Source organism: Berghia stephanieae, chromosome 13 (genome assembly GCF_034508935.2).
Source record: "Berghia stephanieae isolate SIO BIC M18660-M18661 chromosome 13, UCSD_Bste_1.3, whole genome shotgun sequence".
NCBI lineage: Eukaryota > Metazoa > Mollusca > Gastropoda > Nudibranchia > Aeolidiidae > Berghia > Berghia stephanieae.
Window position 1 is genome coordinate 7423929 of NC_088372.1, and position 20699 is coordinate 7444627.

At 37.2% G+C, this 20699-nt stretch overlaps 1 protein-coding gene and 1 pseudogene across 3 annotated transcripts; both read right to left on the minus strand.

Moving 5' to 3' along the window:
- Positions 1-607: 607 nt before the first annotated feature.
- On the minus strand, positions 608-10382 carry LOC144958698 (uncharacterized). Of its 3 annotated transcripts, none has more exons than XM_078890839.1 (4): positions 10256-10382; positions 3931-4145; positions 2453-2593; positions 608-883 (listed from the first exon to the last, which is right to left on the minus strand). In XM_078890839.1, coding segments are annotated over exons 1-4 (618 nt in total). In that variant the 5' UTR covers positions 10257-10382; the 3' UTR covers positions 608-622. The 3 variants fall into 3 exon arrangements, with proteins under 3 accessions (XP_078746965.1, XP_078746966.1, XP_078746967.1); XM_078890840.1 differs by lacking the exon at positions 10256-10382 and adding an exon at positions 9934-10103; XM_078890841.1 differs by lacking the exon at positions 10256-10382 and adding an exon at positions 9544-9635.
- An 844-nt stretch (positions 10383-11226) lies between these two features.
- Positions 11227-13109, minus strand: LOC144958981 (uncharacterized; annotated as a pseudogene).
- Between the last annotated feature and the right edge of the window lie 7590 nt (positions 13110-20699).

Sequence of the window (20699 nt, forward strand, 5' to 3'; positions counted from 1 at the left end):
GACTTACAAGGCAAAAAATATCATCTCCCAAAACAATAACAATGCATTTGACTGTTTCCCTCTCAGCTAGGACTCCGGCCGGGCCAGGACAAAACCAAGTAATCTCATGCCAAGACAAAGACAGAAAGCATGTTGGAAAACAGATATAAGGGGATAGAAGACACAGTATGTACCCCCCTGCCCGCTATGGGAGGTCAGGATCCCCACCCAGAAAGTAAGATGGAGTTATACTTATATAAAGTCACACCGCACAAGCTCAATTGCAGCAACAATGATGTTCCTAAGACTATAATCCAATCCTTTCAGAATTCTACCTCCATGCATGAAGATCATAATTGGTCAAAAAATATATGAATATTCACTTGGTCACCAAGGTTTCTCAGTAGGCTAGTAATAATATGAATAACAGTGTAACACAACATCCAATGAAGAGCTATATATATCTACACTGAAAATGGGTACAATCTTGGGGGAAATGCGTACAATCGCTGAAAATGCGTACATTTCCGCATTTTTTTTTCAGTAGCTTGGCAGCTCTGCTTTAGTATGGATCACACTCTCACTCAATCCTTTTCAAAATTGGAGAAAAAAAAATGCGTTAAAAATGAGCATGTACATAGTTTTATTCAACTAACATTAACATGTAAAAACTAAAAAAATTAGCATTGATACTATGCCTGTAATAATTCGTCTCAGAAAAATGTAATAAATAAGCATGGGGTAAAACTAACCAGGGTAAACAACGCATATAGTCGGTGTTAGGGTTGAGTGAGTTAAAACAAGTACATACGATTCTGCCACAATCGGAGGAGATGTTTATTATGTGTCCTGATCGTCTTTGAATCATCCCGTCAAGCACTGCACCAATTCCATTCATCACACCCTGCAGACAAAAAAGAATAAGAAAATAGACAAACTAGAAAAACTAGAGCTTTTCTATAGGGCAATATCCACTAAATGGTCTCAAATGATCGAATTATTTAAGTTTATGCATGGAATGTATACCTGCAAGAGACCAAATTTTCAGATCAACAATCAAGGCCCTACCAGGGGACACTCAATGAAATTACAAAAAGAACACAGCAGACTTAGGACAAGAAGCAATTACTTTTCTGTTAGAACAATTAATACTTGGAATAACTTGCCAGCGAGAGTTGTGAATGCTGAAAGTGTAAATGCCTTCAAAGCTGAGTTGGACAGATTCTGGAAAGATTTGCCAACAATCTATGATCCACAGTGCTACCACACAGACTGAACCCTTGAAAGATGAATTGGCAAAACCGAATACTTTGCCTGAACCATCTACATTAATTCAATTCAATTCAATTCAAAGCGGTTTACAAAGGGTCCCTGACCAACAGCAACATGAAACAATTAGAACGAGACATAATGCCTGATAGGCGATATTTCAATTTTTTCCAACAGAAATAACGTTGTTGACTCAATTTACACCTGAGTATGGTGAGAGAATGTGAGTAAAGAGTCTTTTCCAAGGACTCAAATATGCGCCAAGCCAGGCTCAAACCCAGGACCTTCCGATCCAAAAGCGAGTGTCATATCACTAGACCACATAGCCGCACAATTAAAAACGAACATTTATTCAGGGCAATATCCACTCAACGTGCTCAGAGGCTTTAATTAGGAGTCCCTAGCCAACAGTAACACAACGAGACATGACGCCTGTTAGGTGATAATAAAATTTTTTCGACAGAGACAATGTTGTTAATGGTCAGGTTGTCATCATACACCTGAGTAAGGTGAGAGAATGTGGGTAAAAAGTATTTTCGAAGAACTCAACTTTGCATCGCTCAGTGCGGGACTCAAACACATACTCGGGTGTAAAATGAGTACCTGGCCATTAAAAACGTTGTCGCTGTCAGTAAAACAAAATTCTAGGTGCTGTGTTCATCCTTCATGATAAATGCTGCTGTTGGCAAGGAATTCCCTGAAAAGCCCTTACTTGAAGCACGTTTAGCGGATATTGTTCTATATACATGATTAAAATTAAATGATCAGAAATCTGAAACTTTACATTAAGGTTATTTTTGTTGTTGATATAAACAACTACATCCCCTGTCTAGAATAAACAAAAAATTAACTTTTCATCTGAATACATTTAATGACCATTATAATAATAATAATAATAATAATAATAATAATAATAATAATAATAATAATAATAATAATACACTCCAGCACGATTTCCTCGAACTCCTCGGGACGTGACTCGGCAGTATGGTCTTTGCATCGTACCCGATTGATACATGGTTCGAATATCCACCATGTCATGAGGCCGTCAGCAAGCCACCTCTCCCGAATTCAATTTGCGGCACTGTACTGCAGATGACAGCCGGGGATATTCCAGACTTCACTTTGAGAAATCCCTACAGTCAAATTTCCGCATTAGGTCGAATAAAAGAAACTTTATCATTAATTTACCAGCCAGTCTTACCTTACAGTTGACATCAATCGTGTTCTCCCACCAATCCTCCTTGAGACTTTTCATAAACGTCACGTAATAAACACCTGCATTGTTGACCAGGATATCGATTGGTCCAAACGCCTCCTCCGTCTTGGCCACAAGATTCCTCACCTGACAGAAATAACGAGAAAATGAAACGATTCAATATTTCAAAATAATGTTTCATTGAATTACTTCATTTTTGTCATGTAACAGTGTAGAATTATATTGCTTAGTCTTCAGTTGTATGTTTGAGTGAGTGTTGTCTTGTAACTTTAAGCGTCATAAGCTTTTGTTTTGTTTTTCAGGGTTTTACGGCGCTTGCACACATTTAGGTTATATCAGCGCCAGTAAAAAGGAAGAAAATGGGATAGTAAAAAGTTATAGAATTACAATTAAAGCACCCAAGATAAAGTAAGACATAGGGGAACTGGGAACAAATAGGGATCAGATGTAGATTCCAAGAGCATACCACCAATGTACTTAGTTTGAGATCACCTAAAAGCCTCATCCAGACACAAGCACAGGTCCCAACTAAGAGGAATACACTCAAATGTTTACCAATCATATAATATAATATGTAAACTAAACATAATACAATGCATAACATAGAGATGATTTACAAGGAAAAAAAATATCATCTCCCAAAACTATAACTATACATTCGACTGTTTTCCTCCCAGCCAAGGAACTCCGGCAAGGATCAGGACAAAACTAAGCAATCTCATTCCAAGACAATGACAGGAAACAATTGGAAAACGGGTACGGGGGGATAGAAGACACAGCATGTACCTCCCTGCCCACTACGTCATAAGCTTGTTAATGAGCAAATGAAAAACTAGTTCTTATCATCAACAGTATATTATTATTACACTATCAACCATAAAATCCTTGTTGCTCAATATTAAAACAGTTTTGGAATTAAAGAGAATGCCTTAAACTGGAACCATTCTTATCTGACATGTCGCATACAGAGAGTGAGAGTAAAAGAAGATATATCAGAGGCCAGGAACTTCAAATATGGAGTCCTGCAAGGTTGTGTATTGGACCTATCTTCTTTACATTACATTATATACACAGCAATTTACCAAAATTCCAAGAAAATATGACATTGATTACCATCTATACGCAGACGACATACAAATATATATATATATATATATATATATATATATATATATTATATGGCATGTGAACAAAATTATTTAAGTCAAACGAAAAGTGCCTAAGTGATGTAAAAATTGGATGACAACAAATAATAAATTTAAGTTTAGTGATGAAAAAACTAAGTTGTCATTTTAGGTCATCAAGTAATACAAAGTCTATTGGGCATATCAAATACATCATAAATAAATATGAAATATATGGGTGATTGGAAGCACTGCATAAAAAATTAAATAAAACAAAAATCTATATCATTAAAACTCCTTTAATTTTTTCCTCAGAATTGAGAGGGAAAGAATTTCTACCTGATCCCTGGAAGTGACATCACATTCAACAGCCAAAGCCTTCCCACCAGCGGCGACAATCTCATTGGCAACCTCCTGCAGCACATTTAACCTCCTGGCACCGATTCCACACTTGACCCCAGCCTTTCCCAGCGCCAAAGCGATAGCTTTGCCAATTCCAGCAGATGCTCCCGTCACAACAGCAACCTTGCCAGACAATTTTGTAGAATCACTCACTGTAGAGTAAATATAATAATTTAATAATAATAATAATAATAATAATAATAATAATAATAATAATAATAATAATAATAATAATAATAATAATAATAATAATAATAATAATATTAATAATAATGATAATAATAATAATTGATGATAATAAATATAATAATAATAATAATAATAATAATAATAATAATAATAATAATAATAATAATAATAATAATAATAAAAATAATAATAATAATATAATCATTATTATTCAATAATAATAATGGAGGCAAAGCAACGACAAACATTGGGTGTCTCCCATTCCTGAGGTTAAAAAATAAAAAATAAAAAAAATAATGGTGTTCCAATCTGGACAACCAGTTGTCCCAATTCACCCAGCCATATTAGACACCAGGCGACGTGCACTTACTTGCAGGTCTGATAACCCAATTCCTTATGAGTTCATTGTTGTAATGGAAATCTCAAAAAATGACGCAAAATATTGTCCATTACAACAATGTTCGACTAGGCCCAAACGTGGGTTTGGATATCAGACCTCCGTATATATGTACAAGTGGACACCAGGCTAAAGTTTATTTCCCCCCTCCCCCACCCCTCTTGGGTATAACTATAATGGCACTGCTGACCCTGCCTGTGCCCCCGTGCATGATGGGAGTTATCACTGACACTCTCAAAAAGAGTAAATGAATGATTGATGAATTGATTATATGGATTGAATTTTACTTTTCAATTGTTTTCACGAAAGAACGCTCAATGTTGAAATGTTACAGAGTAATTTGCTTTAATTTGCATACAAAATGAAATTATCTGAATTGACATTTTAGATTTAGAGGGACTAGCTCTACACCACCAGTTTGAAGGTGGAGAATGAACAACTTAAGTTAAAACTACAGTGCTGAAGTGCTGTAATTATTACTGTCATCAATACTCATATAAGTAAATGAAATAACAGAGCGATCTTATTCATGAGTCTTCTTTTAAGACATAATTATGTTTCTTTTAAAAGTTTGCATACAGATCAACTTTGTGTGAAAAACGTGTTCAATGAGTTATGACAGTGACAGGTGTACATTGAAGGGCTGAAATAAATGTAGGCAAACAAAAATATTATAGAGTAAAACAAATAAACAGGTATCTTAATTTCTTATATGAATGACAAAATAAAACTTAAGTAGTTGTAGATACAGTAAAATTACTTTAAACCGAAAGAAGCTAAACCGAAAAATACCTTAAACCGCAAAGAATTTAATAAATTGTACGAGTTTCTTCATTATCTTTGTACTAATTCTTACGATGAACCGAAATACTGCAAAGGAGGACTTTCTTTAAACCGAAACAACTTGAGAGCACCTTCCCTTTTTCTCTCTATATTTTTCTTCAAAAATTCGGGAAGGAGGCCACACGTAATAATGCCCGGCGATATTAAACAGAGCGTAAGTATAAGATGAGGGTGATGGGTGGAGTGGAGGCAAACACTTCAATCACTGCACTTGGGCTTGGCCAACACCACAATCGCACAGACTGGAAAAGGAAGACAGCGGGTGACTGACAGGCGAAAAATGAGGAAAGAGGGGGAGTTGGGGTGTAGAATAACGCAAGCGAGATGTTCTCGCTCGTGTGTTGATGCTTTGGAACTGACTGGATTTTCAACACGATGATAAGGAGGGGGGGGGGGGGGGGGTAGACAACTTACCATTGAAATGCCATTTCATTTCCACTTTGTTTAAATGTGTGTGTGTGGGTGGGGGGGAGGGGGGGAGGAGGTTCTATGTAATTAGGCCTTTGAACCTAATGGCTTTTCAACAAAAGAGGGATGTGTAGTTGACAGCTTAGCAATGACACGCCTTTTCATTTCCATTTCACTTCACCTCTGAGTAGTTGCACATCATTCATTATCAATTATCACACAAGAACTTTCGATCTTATTTTAGCTTTGCATTTTACTAAAGGTTGTCTAAAAGAAAGCACTGTGCTTACACGTTTGAGTTTAAAATCAAAATACTATGTGAAGTCGATGAAAAAAAAGTTGATCAAGACGGAGATATGTAAATTACACGGCATCCCGAATTCAACTCTTTCAACAATTTTGAATTGAAAACGAAAACCCCCAAAAATATTTTTAAAACACACAATTTTTTTTTTTTTAATTAATGGTTACGAAGACGGCATTTATTCAACAACTCCATTTAAGGGGAAACCCATGATACGATTAAATGAGCAAATTCCTTAAAGGCTAGCACTATTCAGTATCTGATACTGAATAGTGGTTTTGCACTATTCAGTATCTGATACTGAATAGTGGTTTTGCACTATTCAGTATCTGATACTGAATAGTGGTTTTGCACTATTCAGTATCTGACACTGAATAGTGGTTTTGCACTTTCATACGGTGTTTTTTTTTTTCCGAAACCCGACAAAGTTATGGGAAGAGGGCAGCTGTGGGAGTGAATCTCGGACTCAGAGAAGTGTACAACAGTGGGGAGTGAACCTGGGACTGGGTTTCAGCGGGTTTCGTAATAAAAAGCCGGACGACACCTGGCAATATCCGACAAAGTTATGGGACGTAGGCAGCAGCGTGTGTGTGTGTGTGTGTGTAGAGGCTGAGAGGGGGGGGGGGGGGGGGGGAGGAGGGGGTGAACCTGAGATTCAGGGAAGTGTACACCAGTGGGGAGTGAACCTGGGACTCTGGGTTTTATAAAAAAGCAATAACAAATTGGGGGGGGGGGGGGGGATTACTTTTGTACGAAACCCGACAATATGCGGCAAAGAAGTGGAAAGTAGGCAACGCGTGGGGAGTGAACCTGGGACTCAGTGAAGTGTACACCAGTGGGGAGTGAACCTGAGACTATGGTTTTCGGCGAGCTTCAGCTAGTTTCATATAAAATCAATTACTTTTATACAAAACCCGACGAAACCTTGCAATATCCAAGAAAGTTATGGGTAGTAGGCAACAGTGGGGAGTGAAACTGAGATTCGGGGAAGTGTACACGAGTGGGGAGTGAACCTGGGACTGGGTTTCGGCGGATTTTGTTATTTTAAAAAAGCAATTACTTTTTGTTTACGAAATGCGCCAAATGCCAACAAATTGGGGCAAAGTTATGGAAAGTAAGCAAATAATGGGGACTGAACCTGAGACTCAGGGAAGTGTACACCAGTAGGGAGTGAACCTGAGACTCTGGGTTTAGGCGAATTTCAGCGAGTTTCATATATAAGCAATTACTTTTTTATGAAACCCGACGAAACCTGGAAATATCCGACAAAGTTATTGAAGTAGGCAATAGTGGGGGGTGAACCTGAGATTCATGGAAGTATACACATGTGGGGAGTGAACCTGAGACTCTGGTTTTCGGCGGGTTTCAGCGAGTTTCATATAAATGCAATTACTTTTATACGAAACCCGGCAATATCCGACAAAGTTATGGGAGATTCAGGGAAGTGTACGCCAGTGGGGAGTGAACCTGAGACTCTGGTTTTCAGCGTGCTTCAGCGAGTTTCATATAAAAGCAATTACTTTTTTACGAAACCCGACGAAACCTGGCAATATCCGACAAAGTTATTGAAGTAGGCAACAGTGGGGGGTGAACCTGAGATTCAGGGAAGTGTACACTTGTGGGGAGTGAACCTGGGACTCTGGATATTGTAAAAAGACAATACCAAGTGGGAGGGGGAATTACTGTTTTACGAAACCTGCCAAAACCCGACAACGTTATGGGAAGCAGGCAGCAGTGGGGAGTGAATCTGGGATTTGGACACAGATGAGGATTGAACCTGGGACTGCGAGAGGCTGATACCAGTGGACAGTGAGCTCAGAATGTACTTTTATTTCGAAACCTACCGAAATTATCAAAAGTTATGGGAAGTGGGCACCATTGGGCAATGAACCGGGACTCAGGGAAGTGCACAATGGTTGAGAGTGAACCTGGGACTGTGAGAAGAGGATATCAGTGGAAATGAACCTGGGACTATGGGAGTTGGGTACCAGACGATAATGAAGCAATTACTTTTTTACGAAACCAGCCAAAACCCACCGAAAAACCATAGACTTAGGTTTATTCCCCAATAGTGTACACTTCCCTGAGTCTCAGGTTCACTCCCCCACTGTTGCCTACTTTCTTTCCATAAATTTGTTGGATATTGTTGGGTTTCGTAAAAAAAGTAATTGCTTTTTTGTTACGAAACCCAGTCCCAGGTTCACTCCCCAATGGTGTACACTTCCCTGAGTCCCAGGTTCACTCCCCACTGCTGCCTGCTTCCCCTAACTTTGTCAGGTTTCGGCGTGTTTCGGCAGGTTTTAGGTTTCGTAAAAAAAGAAACACCCCTAAAAATACCACGGGTATTCAGTAAATAGATGTCAATTGTAGTCTAATATTCAGTATCTGTTTAAATTATTATTATTATTATTATTATTATTATTATTATTATTATTATTATTATTATTATTATTATTATTATTATTATTAGACGTCTATTATTATTATTATTATTTTATTATTATTATTATTATTATTATTATTATTATTATTATTATTATTATTATTATTATTATTATATTAGACGTCTATTATTATTATTTTATTATTATTATTATTATTATTATTATTATTATTATTATTATTATTATTATTATTATTATTATTATTATTATTATTATTATTATCACGTAAATTTTAATATAATACTGCAATTAATTCACGGAAGTACATCATTCAATTAAAAATGGCAGAAAGTCTGGCCACATATTTATAATGAATCGGGATTGTCTTAGATGACAAAACAAACAAACAAACAAAAACAACAACAAGAACAACAACAACAACAAATGTGACAAACAGAAAAAAGCAAGATTTTAAAAAGTAATGAACAATAGAAGAGCACATCAATGAAAAACAACAACGAGATTATAACACATAAAAGATATTCGTAATAAATCGATAACTGATTAAATAACTCCTACTACTTGATTTAAAAATCATAATCATAATAATGATGATGATGACGATTACAACAACAACAATAATAATAATAGTAAGTAGAAATAATAATAATAATAATAATAATAATAATAATAATAATAATAATAATAATAATAATAATAATAATAATAATAATAGTATAATATATACATTAAAATATATTACAAGAAAATAAAATGATTAAAACAAAAATATTGGGGAAAAATAAAAGTTAACCCGGCCGGGATTTGAACTCTCGAACCTTAAGTTCAGAGTCAAACAGCTTATCCACCAAGCCATGGTGTCACTGAACTTTTAGTGACATTTAATCATGTCTATTTAGACATTAAAAAATGTATTTGAATGCCACTCTTCTTTTGATATTTTGAACTATGTTAATTGCACTATAGCAGAAATTTAAAAATAACGATCAAAATATTTCTACAACTTTGAATCGGGCTGTCAGTTACTGCACGAGTTCAATCTGGTAGTAGGTCAGCAGTTTATTTACATTCAACTGAGATTGTCGCACTTTTCACTCTCTCTATAATAAAAGAGTTCCTTATGGATACTGAATAGTGGCAAAGCACTATTCAGTATCTGATACTGAATAACCACTTCCTTCCTTAAATAGTTACTACCCTTGATAAACAGTGCAACACGGGAACTTACTTTAAACCAAAATGTCTTTAAACCGAAATGGTTTAGAAGGTCCCCAAAATTTCGGTTTAAAGTAATTCTACTGTACATCATTTTGTTTATCAGATTTACAGTCTAACAAAGGAAGGTAAAGAGATCATCTCTAAGTCTAAGTCTTATGTCTTAGTCTTAGGCCTACTTGCGCTAATCGGGAACCTGTCACAAACTGGGCAGCCTCCAGTGCCAACGTTTGCCGTGGAGGTAATAATAACAACGGTCGATAAAATAAGAAAATATGCAAAGTTTAAGGCTCAATATCTCGACTAGATTGAATATTATTATCTATCTGACCATAGCATCAAATCGACGGCAACGACCTGACCATCGTCCTGCCTTGAACTTTAACCTTGACCTTACTGTACTGTCCTGTAGCATTAGCCGGTTCCACGTTTGACTGGTCGATGAAAACACTTTTTTTTTAATTTGGAAATGAAAAAGGAGACGAACAATTAGGTACCCACTTGTTGATGAGATGAAAACGTTTAACTTTGTGGTTGAGGAGAAAAAGAAAAACAACCCCAGTAATTTGCAACACCTTTCACCGCCTTGAGTGTGCAGAAACTGTGACGGACTGACAGGGCAGGGTTGCCAGATTAATTTCAGGCATTCTGCCAACTGGATAAAAAAAAATCTGCCAAATACCACAAAAATCTGCCAAACCGTACTATTTATAGTAGCCCCTATGAAAACTCATCAGTTTTGTTAAACAAAAAATTCTCAAGGCCGATGTCATATTTTTTTTTCATTTCCCAAGTTTAAAAAAATCACTAATACATAAAAATTTCCTTGGAAAACGTGGAGTAGACCTATACATTCATCCCTAGGCCTCGAAAAATAAAATCTGCCAAACTGCCAAACCGATTTTTCTCTGCCAGACGACTTCAAATTCTGCAAAAAAAAAAAAAAAAAAAAGAACATTTGGCAGAAAATCTGCCAAACTGGCAACCCAGGTCAGAAACTTCACCTCAGGGTTGCCAGATCATTGCAATTTGTCACTAGATTCTGTACATTTCGTTGAAATGTTTTAAACATCATAGGTCACATTCTTGAGTTGTCATCAGCGCAAAAAAAAAAAAATAACGAATAATTGACTTGAGACTCAGAGAAAATGTCACATACAACCGAATTATCACGATGGAAATAAAAGTTCATCCTAGAGGTCTACACACCTGGAGAACTCCTCAGCAAAAGTAACCTTTTTACAAATTAAAATGAATTCAACAGGATCGTTTCAACGAACCAAGAATCCATTATTGCTGCCTCATCATTTTCTTCACTACTACCAGTAAATGTGCTCGATCCCGAAGAACATTCTTCGTACTGGTTGTAAACATCATTTCTTTCGTAACTTGGAAATCCACACCACATTGCTTTTTGAAAAAAAAGATGGGCCTTTAAGCGGATAATCGAGTCCAAAGAATGTACATTGAGCCTATTCCTGGGTTTGGTTTTGGTGGCATTCACTACCTACTGAGAATACTCTCTCGATGCTTGCATTGCTGATTGGTGTGATAAGACAATTCAACGCATAAACTGCGAGTTCCTGGAATCCATTTGCTTTGATCACCCCTTCCCAGAATTTAACAGTGTCTGCTGCTGGAAATCCTTCCTTGAATACTGGCTCATCATTCCAGTCCTTGAAGATGATTTTGCGGTATTGCTGCTCGAGCAAGTTTACATCGCCCATTAAATGTTGGAATGGAAGATCCTTAAATTTCAATCTGTCGGTTTGGCTTAAGATGATCTTTGGACTCAAATAGCTCAATCCCGCAAAAATATTCATGGAAGGAGGCAGTCTCTTTTCAACATGTTCCAAAGCTGCTTCGAGCATGTTGTGACAATGTATTTTTGTGTTTACGATTTTCTGCTTTTCGATGTCAATCTGCTGTTGCTCAACATTTTCTATGTAATCTTCACACGATGTTTCAAATTTACAGCCCAGGTCACCCTCCTCTACAGTTTTTTTTTTTTTTTTTTTTTTTTTTTTTTTTTTTTTTTTTTTTTTTTTTTTTTTTTTTTTTTTTTTTTTACTACCATCTTCATTGTACAGGCGTCTTTTCAAGCTTTTATGAAGCATGTCTATCTCCATCATGAGGGTATGGGGGTACGCAGAACTTGTCTGAAACATGGCATTTACTCGTTCGAACTCGTGTACCACAGGTGTAACAAATTCAAACAATAATCGATTGATCTTGTCCTGTAGCATTTCTTTTATAAACCTGGCTTTGAACCGACAGTCACTCTTAGCCTCAATTTCAGCAATGGTGAAATAACCTACAAGTTCATCCCAATTCACGAGGGTGTTATATAACACCTTCCTCCTGACCAGCCATCGTGTCTGCGAAATTTTGGCGAACGGCGTTGGATGCGATTTGCCGCTTTCTCTTTCTTTGTCGATGTTAATGGTGTCAAAGATTTTTGTGAAGGATTCCCTTCGGAGGGAGCTGTGTGAAAACCAATTTAAATTTGGTATCTCTTTGAGCAAAAAGCCAAGATTTGAAGGCATTCTTTCAAAGGCGTGCTGAACGCATAGAGCCAAAGAGTGACAGATGCATTTTAATTGAACACAGTTTTGCGATTTTTCTTTAATCCGTGACCACACACTATTCTGCGATCCTATCATGACATTTGCACCGTCGCTGGCAAAACCAATACAATTTTCCAGTCCCATATCATACTTTTCCAGCTCTTCCTCCAGAGCAATGAAAAGCGTAGGTACTTGCGTATGTTTCGATGACTGGAATGAGTCCAACAAAATCCTCTATTTCCATGCCAATACGAAGTTGTGACGCATGACAGTTTTTGGCAACTAACGTCCGTTGATTCATCAATCATGATGACGAATTTTTTCCCTCGAATCGCCTTTTTCAATTCCATTTTAAGGCAGGAGAAATAACATTATTTATCAAACAGGAACATTTTGTTCGATGAAGGCGCAGCATGCCTGTGGTGAAGTCTCCCATCTCATTTATTTATCATGTCTGTGAAATGATCCACTGCTCTTATGGCTGTGTGACATGCTGCGAATACTGACAATTTGATGTCCCTCTCCTTTTCGTTTTGGGATGGCCCTCCTTTTTCTCTAGGGGTCTTTATAACATTTAGTTGTGCCTGGCTGTGCGGTATAGCTCTTTTATGCTCATCCGAACCTTCGTATTTTTGTAAATTGAATTTCTTAGGCAATATTGATCGTTTACAAAATTTGCAATAGGCTTTTTCTTGTCCATCTGGTGACTTACGTATCCAAGGAAACTCCTCCCACTCTGAAGAATATTTTCTTCCACTGTCATAGGAGCGCTTCCATTTAGAGCTCATTATGAAACACTCAAAACACACAAACAAAAATAATATAAAAGAATATCAGCTTATGATAATTTTCACAATTGCAGCATACAGAACCACTGATTAAGTCACACGCACATGGTGAAGTCACAAAAAAAAAAAAACGCATTATCGCATAAATACATAAATCAAGGATCAAATTGACTGAGGGCATTCGAATCAATTCTTAACCACATCACAAAATAAAGTCTTAATATCATCCACGAATAATCTAGATTAGATATTCCGCCGAAATAAAACAGTGAAATCCATTTTACATGCCGTGTTGATCGAAATCTAGACTAGATTCTAGATCTATACTTATCTACTAGATCTCAGATCTACTTCAGCAAAAGACAATACAACTAGGCTACAACTGTTCGATCAACAAAGATTCGGTGGTGACGACAGACTAGAGATTTGATTGGTGGTGGCATCATTACGTCATCGTCATCGTCCAATTTTCGGTCTTGTCTTTGTATAGACCTTGACCTAATACTAACCTTCTTGTGTCTCGACAGATGCTCATGCCACCCACGCAACATTGCACCCACGCGATTGCGTGATAGCCTAGAAAGAGGAGTAGCGTTAGCTCTCCTCTTTCTAGGGTGATAGCAGAGATTCTATATTTAGAAGCATTAGCAAATGCAATCTCTGGTGATAGCACATGTTCGAGGCGACCATACTATTTTTAGAAGGCTCTGCACATGTTGCATTTAGATATTTATTTTTAGATTGCCGGTGAGGCTTTCCGGAAGCCAAATAAAATAAGTTTTACCGGTACCAAAGTAAAACGATATAATGGCGAAAGTCAGAGGAGGGCAAAAAGTTGGTCACAGGAGGCCAAGTGGCCAAACCAAATTTTGGGAGGCCAAATGGCTTGGGAAAAGACTAAATTTCTCAAATTTGGCCACCAGGAGGCTAAACTTAGCAATGACTATGAAAAATGTTTTTTTTTCTCTTTTTGTGGAAAATTTTTGTCTAAAACCAAAGCCCTATCTCCACTGAGTAAAAATGTTTTTGAATTTTGAAAATCCATTCATAAATAAACAAGTTATGCAGTTTCAAAGGTGTCATTTATTTGGATGACCCGCAAAGAGGAAAAAAAACGAGAAAATATGGGACGCTTTTTCGGCATTTTTTTTTTTCGACCTTTGATTGTATCTTGCGTAATAAGTGTATTAAAAGATTGAAACTTGAAGAGCAAATTAGGATGGTGTTTTGTAAAATACGGGAAAAGTACTCGTCATATTCATATGAAATTTTACAACCAAAAAGAAGAAATGTTCATGTATTACCTTGTCAGCGACAAAACCTCCACGCCCGGTAGTTTTAGAAATATTTTACTCCAAAGAGTAAAAATCTATTTTTAACTGTCTTCTGGTAATCGCACGAGTTTTGTCGCTTGGCATAATCTAAAATGACCTTTTTTCTAACTGTGTGCCAACTTTCAGTCATATTCATCGATAAACAGCGTCGTAATTAATTTTTTAAAATAGCATATACGAAACGGCTTCGTCCCATATTTTGACGCGAATTCGGGCACTTCGTGAGCGAAAAAGAGGCCCAAAGATTTGTGCGGGATAGTCATTGCTACTAAACTAGCAACCCTGTGTCAGAACCGCCAAGCGAGTTGTTAGTAGTTGTCAAGGAAACAAGTGATCTCATTGGTTGATCTGTTGAATACAGGTCACGATTTGTTTTCTTTTGTGACCAAAGACTTGTCTTTTGACGTCATTTTTTGGTCAGTGTCAGGCCATGCGTTTTCGAAGGCCACGGTTCGAGACCCGCTTCAGGCACTTTCGTTATTTTTTACATGGGCAAGGGTATTGACCCCCAATTTGCTCACTTTGGATTCCTTTTCACACCAGACATCCTGTTTGATGGGTTATCTATATTCCATCATGGAATACCGTTGAGAAAGGGAGCCAATAATGTGTGCATATATGTTTATGACAAGCAATACGTCGCGTAGACGAAATAGTCATCTTGATTTAGATTATTTGTTATGATCTTTAGAATATAATACATTGTGATAATCACCAAAGTTCAGCAACAAATCTCAAAAAACTCCACAAGAATGCCCATCAAAAACAAAACTCAAAATCAAGTAAAAAAAAAAAAAGAAAGCACTGAGCTAATGTGATTTGTTAATAGGATTCAATAGCCTGATGTCACGTCCGTGCAGCATCGAACAGCTTGGTTCTAAACAAAGAAAATCGGTAGCCTAATTTTTATTCTTCATGCTGGCTAGAAGTTGTTCGCATGTCATGTGATCAGAATGTACAAAAGTCAAAACATGATCAGATTTGTAATGTTTTCCTCCTCTGGATACACTTTTATAATCGTCGGATAAGTATTTAATGTTAGATTAATTGACCAATTGACAATGATGATAATATTTGGTGTTGAAATGCTACAACTACAACTGTAACAAATTGAAAACGAAATGAATATGTTTATATTGTGTATATCGCTCGCACGCGTGAAAGAAAGAAAGAAAGAAAGAGAGAGAGAGAGAGAGAGAGAGAGAGAGAGAGAGAGAGAGAGAGAGTAAGTAGGAGTGAAATATCTGTTCAATGTTTCAGTTATCATGTAACGTGACGTCAACTTCATTCTATCTATAGATAGTATGCGCTTGGTTAAGAAACTTCCATCCGGAAGTATAACGGACCAACACATAATCTGGTTAATACAGTTAAGTGAGAATTACTCATAAATACGGTTGACAAAAAGCAATAGCAAAGACCCAAGTGACGTCAACTTCATTCTATCTATAAAACTTTGTTTGTTTTTAAGGGTTTTACGGCGCTTGCAACACATTAAGATCATATCAGGGCCAGTAAAAAGGGAGAAAATGGGATAGTAAATAGTTCTAGAATTACACTTAAAGCACCCAAGAAAAAGTAAGACAAAGGGGAATTGGTTCAAATAGGAAACATCTAGATTCCAAAAGCAAGATATCAAAGTACTTAGTTTGATATCACCAAAAGTCTCATCCAGACACAAGCATAAGTCCCCACTAAGAGGAATACACTCAGATGTTTACAAATATATAGGGGGATAGAAAACACAGTAAGTACCTCCCTGCCCACAATGGGAATGGGAGATCAGGAACCCCACCCAGGTGGAACAACTTTGATAGCTCCCTGTGACTGCTGAGCTGATGATACTTCCACAAGGAAATTTCACATTGAAGAGGAAGAATGAAGAAGAAGAATAAAATGTCATGAGGATAAAATAATGAAACTATGTTTAGTTCATTTATCTATCTATCCATCCATCCACCCACCCACCCACCCACCCACCCATTCATCCATCCATCTATCTATCTATCTGTAATAATAATAATAATAATAATAATAATAATAACAACAACAACAACAATAACAATAATAATAATAATAATAATAATAATAATAATAATAATAATAATAATAATAATAATAATAATAATAACAACAACAACAACAATAACAATAATAATAATAATAATAATAATAATAATAATAATAATAATAATAATAATAATAATAATAATAATAATAGTAATAATAAAAATAATGACGATGATGATGATAATGATAATAATATCTAATAATAATTTGATACGTTATTTAAAATAAACAGTTCATTACAGCAACGAGCCCATAAGGAATAGGGGGACGTGCACATACATTATATGCAAGTCTGACACCCGAAAATCCTTATGGGCCTAGTTTACCATTTTTGTAATGGGCAATGTTTTGCGTCTTTTTTTTTTTTTTTTTTTGTTCAGATTTTGATTACAACACTAAGCCCACAAGGAATTGGGTTATCAGACCTGAAAATAAGTGCACCTAATTTATTTGTACTTGCATCAAAATTGCATCAAATATTGTAGGGGAGGTAACTGCAGAAAACGGTAAGGGCTGCCTGAAGTCGGTGATCGTGAAAATACTAGCGAAAGAGTGAAAATGGAGAGGCTTCGTATAGGAACAAAACAGAACAGACAATGGACGTTTCGGGTACAAACCCTTCGTCAAATTAACAATATACACAAATTACACCTTTTCCACGTTAATTTGTGTATCGTTGTGCTGAGGAATGGTTTGTACCCGAAACGTCCATTTAGCTAGGGGAATTAGGGACACAAAAACCCCGAATTGTGCAAATTAGTGATGAAAGCATGAATTTTTTATGAAAAAAAGTTCTTGCTGTAAGGTTTAAATTGTGATATAGAACCACTTTCATCAGCAATTTAAATCGTGTACAAATTCACGGTGGTGATGAAACTTGCCGCCTTCACAACGACATTTTGCTTTGGTGTCAAAAGGTCACAGACTACGTCATCGGTACCGAGTACACATGTAGAGCAGTAAAATTAGGTGCCCCAAACGTAAACAAAGGTCTAGAAGCACATGGCAAACCACATGTTCCTGTCTTGACAGCTCACGTTCCAATGTAAATTATAGAAAAAAAAAACCTTTAAAATTTGGCTGTTAGGTGGCAAAAGAAACACATATTCATAAATACTCGATCATGCATCAAATAATGTCTAAATATGGATATTTTATGGAACGAAAGGTAAAATTTATCAAAAGTTACAGTCTATCTATTTTTAGACCAGAGCAAATTATTGCGCTGGTGTGAACAAGACGAAAATTATTCGGAGCCTGGTTTTCAGAATAATTTAGCCTTATATTATTATTTCTGGAACTGTTAGATTTTATGTAAACATATTTTCAATACTGAAAGTGTATTGCCTACAACTCAAACTACAAAATTGGGAGACCTATATTGTGCGTAAATTATTCCGGTCCCTAACGAAAATCACTAGCAACCATTGACTTACTAATAATAGACCGGAAATCTCCACTGCGCGGCGGGTCAAAATGCGATGCTTTTTGCGTGCGCAGCCATTATCGCCTATATGACTCCACCCTCGGGTCTGCGTGTAGTACTCCCGCGCATTGTTCGAATGGTATGTATGGTTTACAACCGTATCGCCTCGTCGGTTATGAATGTTTCAACTTAGTTTGACTTATAACATACCAGGCATCGACAGCAATACTCAGTCTAATTGAGTCAATCTATATACTGAAAGTAGAAAATCACGAAAATACACTATGGAGGTATGCATGCAACCAACATAATTGATAAACCCAATCATATTTCATCGATCTTGTTGTAGCAATACATCCCGATGGGCAGTGCACCTCCTACCCATTGAGTAAGTGTATGCAAATGATGGTGCAGAACTGCGTCTCTGTCTTAGCATCAACAACAGTCAGTGTGCAATGCAAGTGGGATTATAGGTATCGTAGACATGTCGGCATGTTCGTGTCTGATTCATGCTGCGTGCCAAACAATAGCAATAGTGGTAAGCTAGGTCTTAAATAACCTATGTAATTTAACTTTTGTTGTTGTTGTTTCTTTATTTGTGTATGATATTTTATATTTTTATCTATAAATCCCGCCTAAGCGAAAGCCCCTTACTGTGCTGATGCGAAAAGGCCCCGATTTTAAATATATTCCGCAACAAGCATTGATAATTGCTAATTGTTTTTTGGGTTTTTCTGTTTTGTTTTGTCAGTGCCTGAAAAAAAGGAAATGGAAAGGCTCATGTTGTGTTGCCTGGAATTGTTCTAATAGACAGACCAAGAGGTCCGAACTTCATTCTAATGACAGAGAAGAAGATCTTACCTTCCACCGTTTTCCTTCAAATCCTCCAATGAGAAAACAATGGATTGTCGCGATTAAACGACAGAAATTCACACCATCTCGGTTCACTAGAATCTGCAGCAAACACTTTACAGCCACAGACTTTACAGCGAGCAAAACAAGGCGGCGATTGAAAAAGACTGCAATTCCTTCCGTTTTTACATATCCACAACATTTGCAGCCGAAAACGGCCATCCAGAGGAGAAAATTAATAAGAAACCCAACTATGAACAGCAATCGACCATTTCGAACCAGTGAAAATCTAAATTCCGCTCTTCAAGACCACACGTACTTTTGTTCAAATGCAAATAAACAAACTAAACTAGAAAACCAACTGGCAAAGCTAAGGAAAAAACTCAAAAACAATCGCACAAAAATTATGCGATCAAAATCCCGTAACATAAAATTGACAGAGATCATAAGCGGTCTTAAAAATCAACGGTTAATAAAGGCCAAAGCTGAAGCGATTCTACAAAAAACTTTTAGTGGAATGTCTCTGGACCTTTTTCGTCATATTCAAAGATGTGGTAACGCAAAGAAAAGGATTTACCTTCCTAAGGTGAAGAAGTTTGCCCTTGCTCTTCACTTCTTGTCTCCGAAGCATACGAGTTTGTGAGGCCCATTTTGCGTCTGCCTCACCAACGGACTCTTCGTCACTGGAAAGCGTCAATTAGTTGCTCGCCTGGATACCTGGACAATATGCTACAACTACAAGTTGCGTCGAAAAAAGCTGAGGAGACCAATAGTAAATACTGCTCGTTGATATTAGACGAAATGAGTATAAGACAGGACGTGTCATGGGTACCCAGTGAGCACAGATTCTGCGGATTCAGAGACTTCGGACAAGGACCCGTCGACAGTCGGGAGGCTACGAATGCACTGGTATTCATGCTGGTCAGTTTGAAAGGGAGATGGAAAGTGCCAATGGCCTATTTTTTGACGGACCATATTAACTCCTCTCAGCTGGCATTTTGTATCAAAGAAGCCATGGAAAAAGCAGCAGACTACAATCTCATAGTAAAAGCTGTTGTCGCCGACGGTCTGAAGGCCAACATGAAAGTCGCAACAGAGCTGGGCTGCGACATAAATCTGGAGACTTTGAAGACCAACTTCAAACATCCCCACCCTCAGTTTAAGGATGAAAATGTCTACATGATATGTGACCCTCCCCATATGCTGAAGCTATTCAGAAACTTACTGGCGGACACAGGAAGCTTGACGAGAACCACGAACAGCGGAATGAAAGCAATTTCTTGGCAATACATTGTCCAACTTCACCTGCTACAGAAAAAAAGACAGTCTGTACCTTGCAAACAAGATCACGGAAAAACACATCAAGTTTCAAAATGTGAAAATGAAAGTCAAAATAGCCGCGCAAACACTGTCCAATAGTGTGGCCACAGCTATTGACCATCTGAGGGACGACCTAAAGCTGGAGCAATTCAAGGACTCTGAGGAAACGTGCCTTTTTCTACGGACAATCGACCGGCTGTTTGATATACTCAACACAAAAAATCCGTTTGCAAGAGGTTCGAAAGCTGCCTTGAGTCCCCAGAATGTAGAGTCATGGCAACCGTTTTTGGAGGATGTCCAGAAATACCTCGTGTCTCTCCAAGAGCCATCGGGATTGCCAATACACAGAACCCTGAAGAATCAATGTGTCCTGGGCTTTATCATAACGGCCCAATCAACCCTGGATCTTGCAAGAGAACTTTTTGCCCGTGGCAACCAGTATTTCCTCACTTACAAGTTCTCACAGGATCACGTCGAAATGTTTTTCAGTAAAATTCGGCAGAGAAATGGGTGGAACAACAACCCTAACGCCCAACAGTTCCGCAGTGCCCTCAAAAGTCTGATGATAACCAACTTGATCAAGGCGTC

Coding starts and splice junctions, on each gene's coding strand:
- LOC144958698 (XM_078890839.1), bottom strand. Junction 2,594..3,930: donor ATGTCACTTCCAGGGATCAG/GTAGAAATTCTT, acceptor TATTTCTGTCAG/GTGAGGAATCTTGTGGCCAA. Junction 884..2,452: donor CGATTGATGTCAACTGTAAG/GTAAGACTGGCT, acceptor TTTTGTCTGCAG/GGTGTGATGAATGGAATTGG.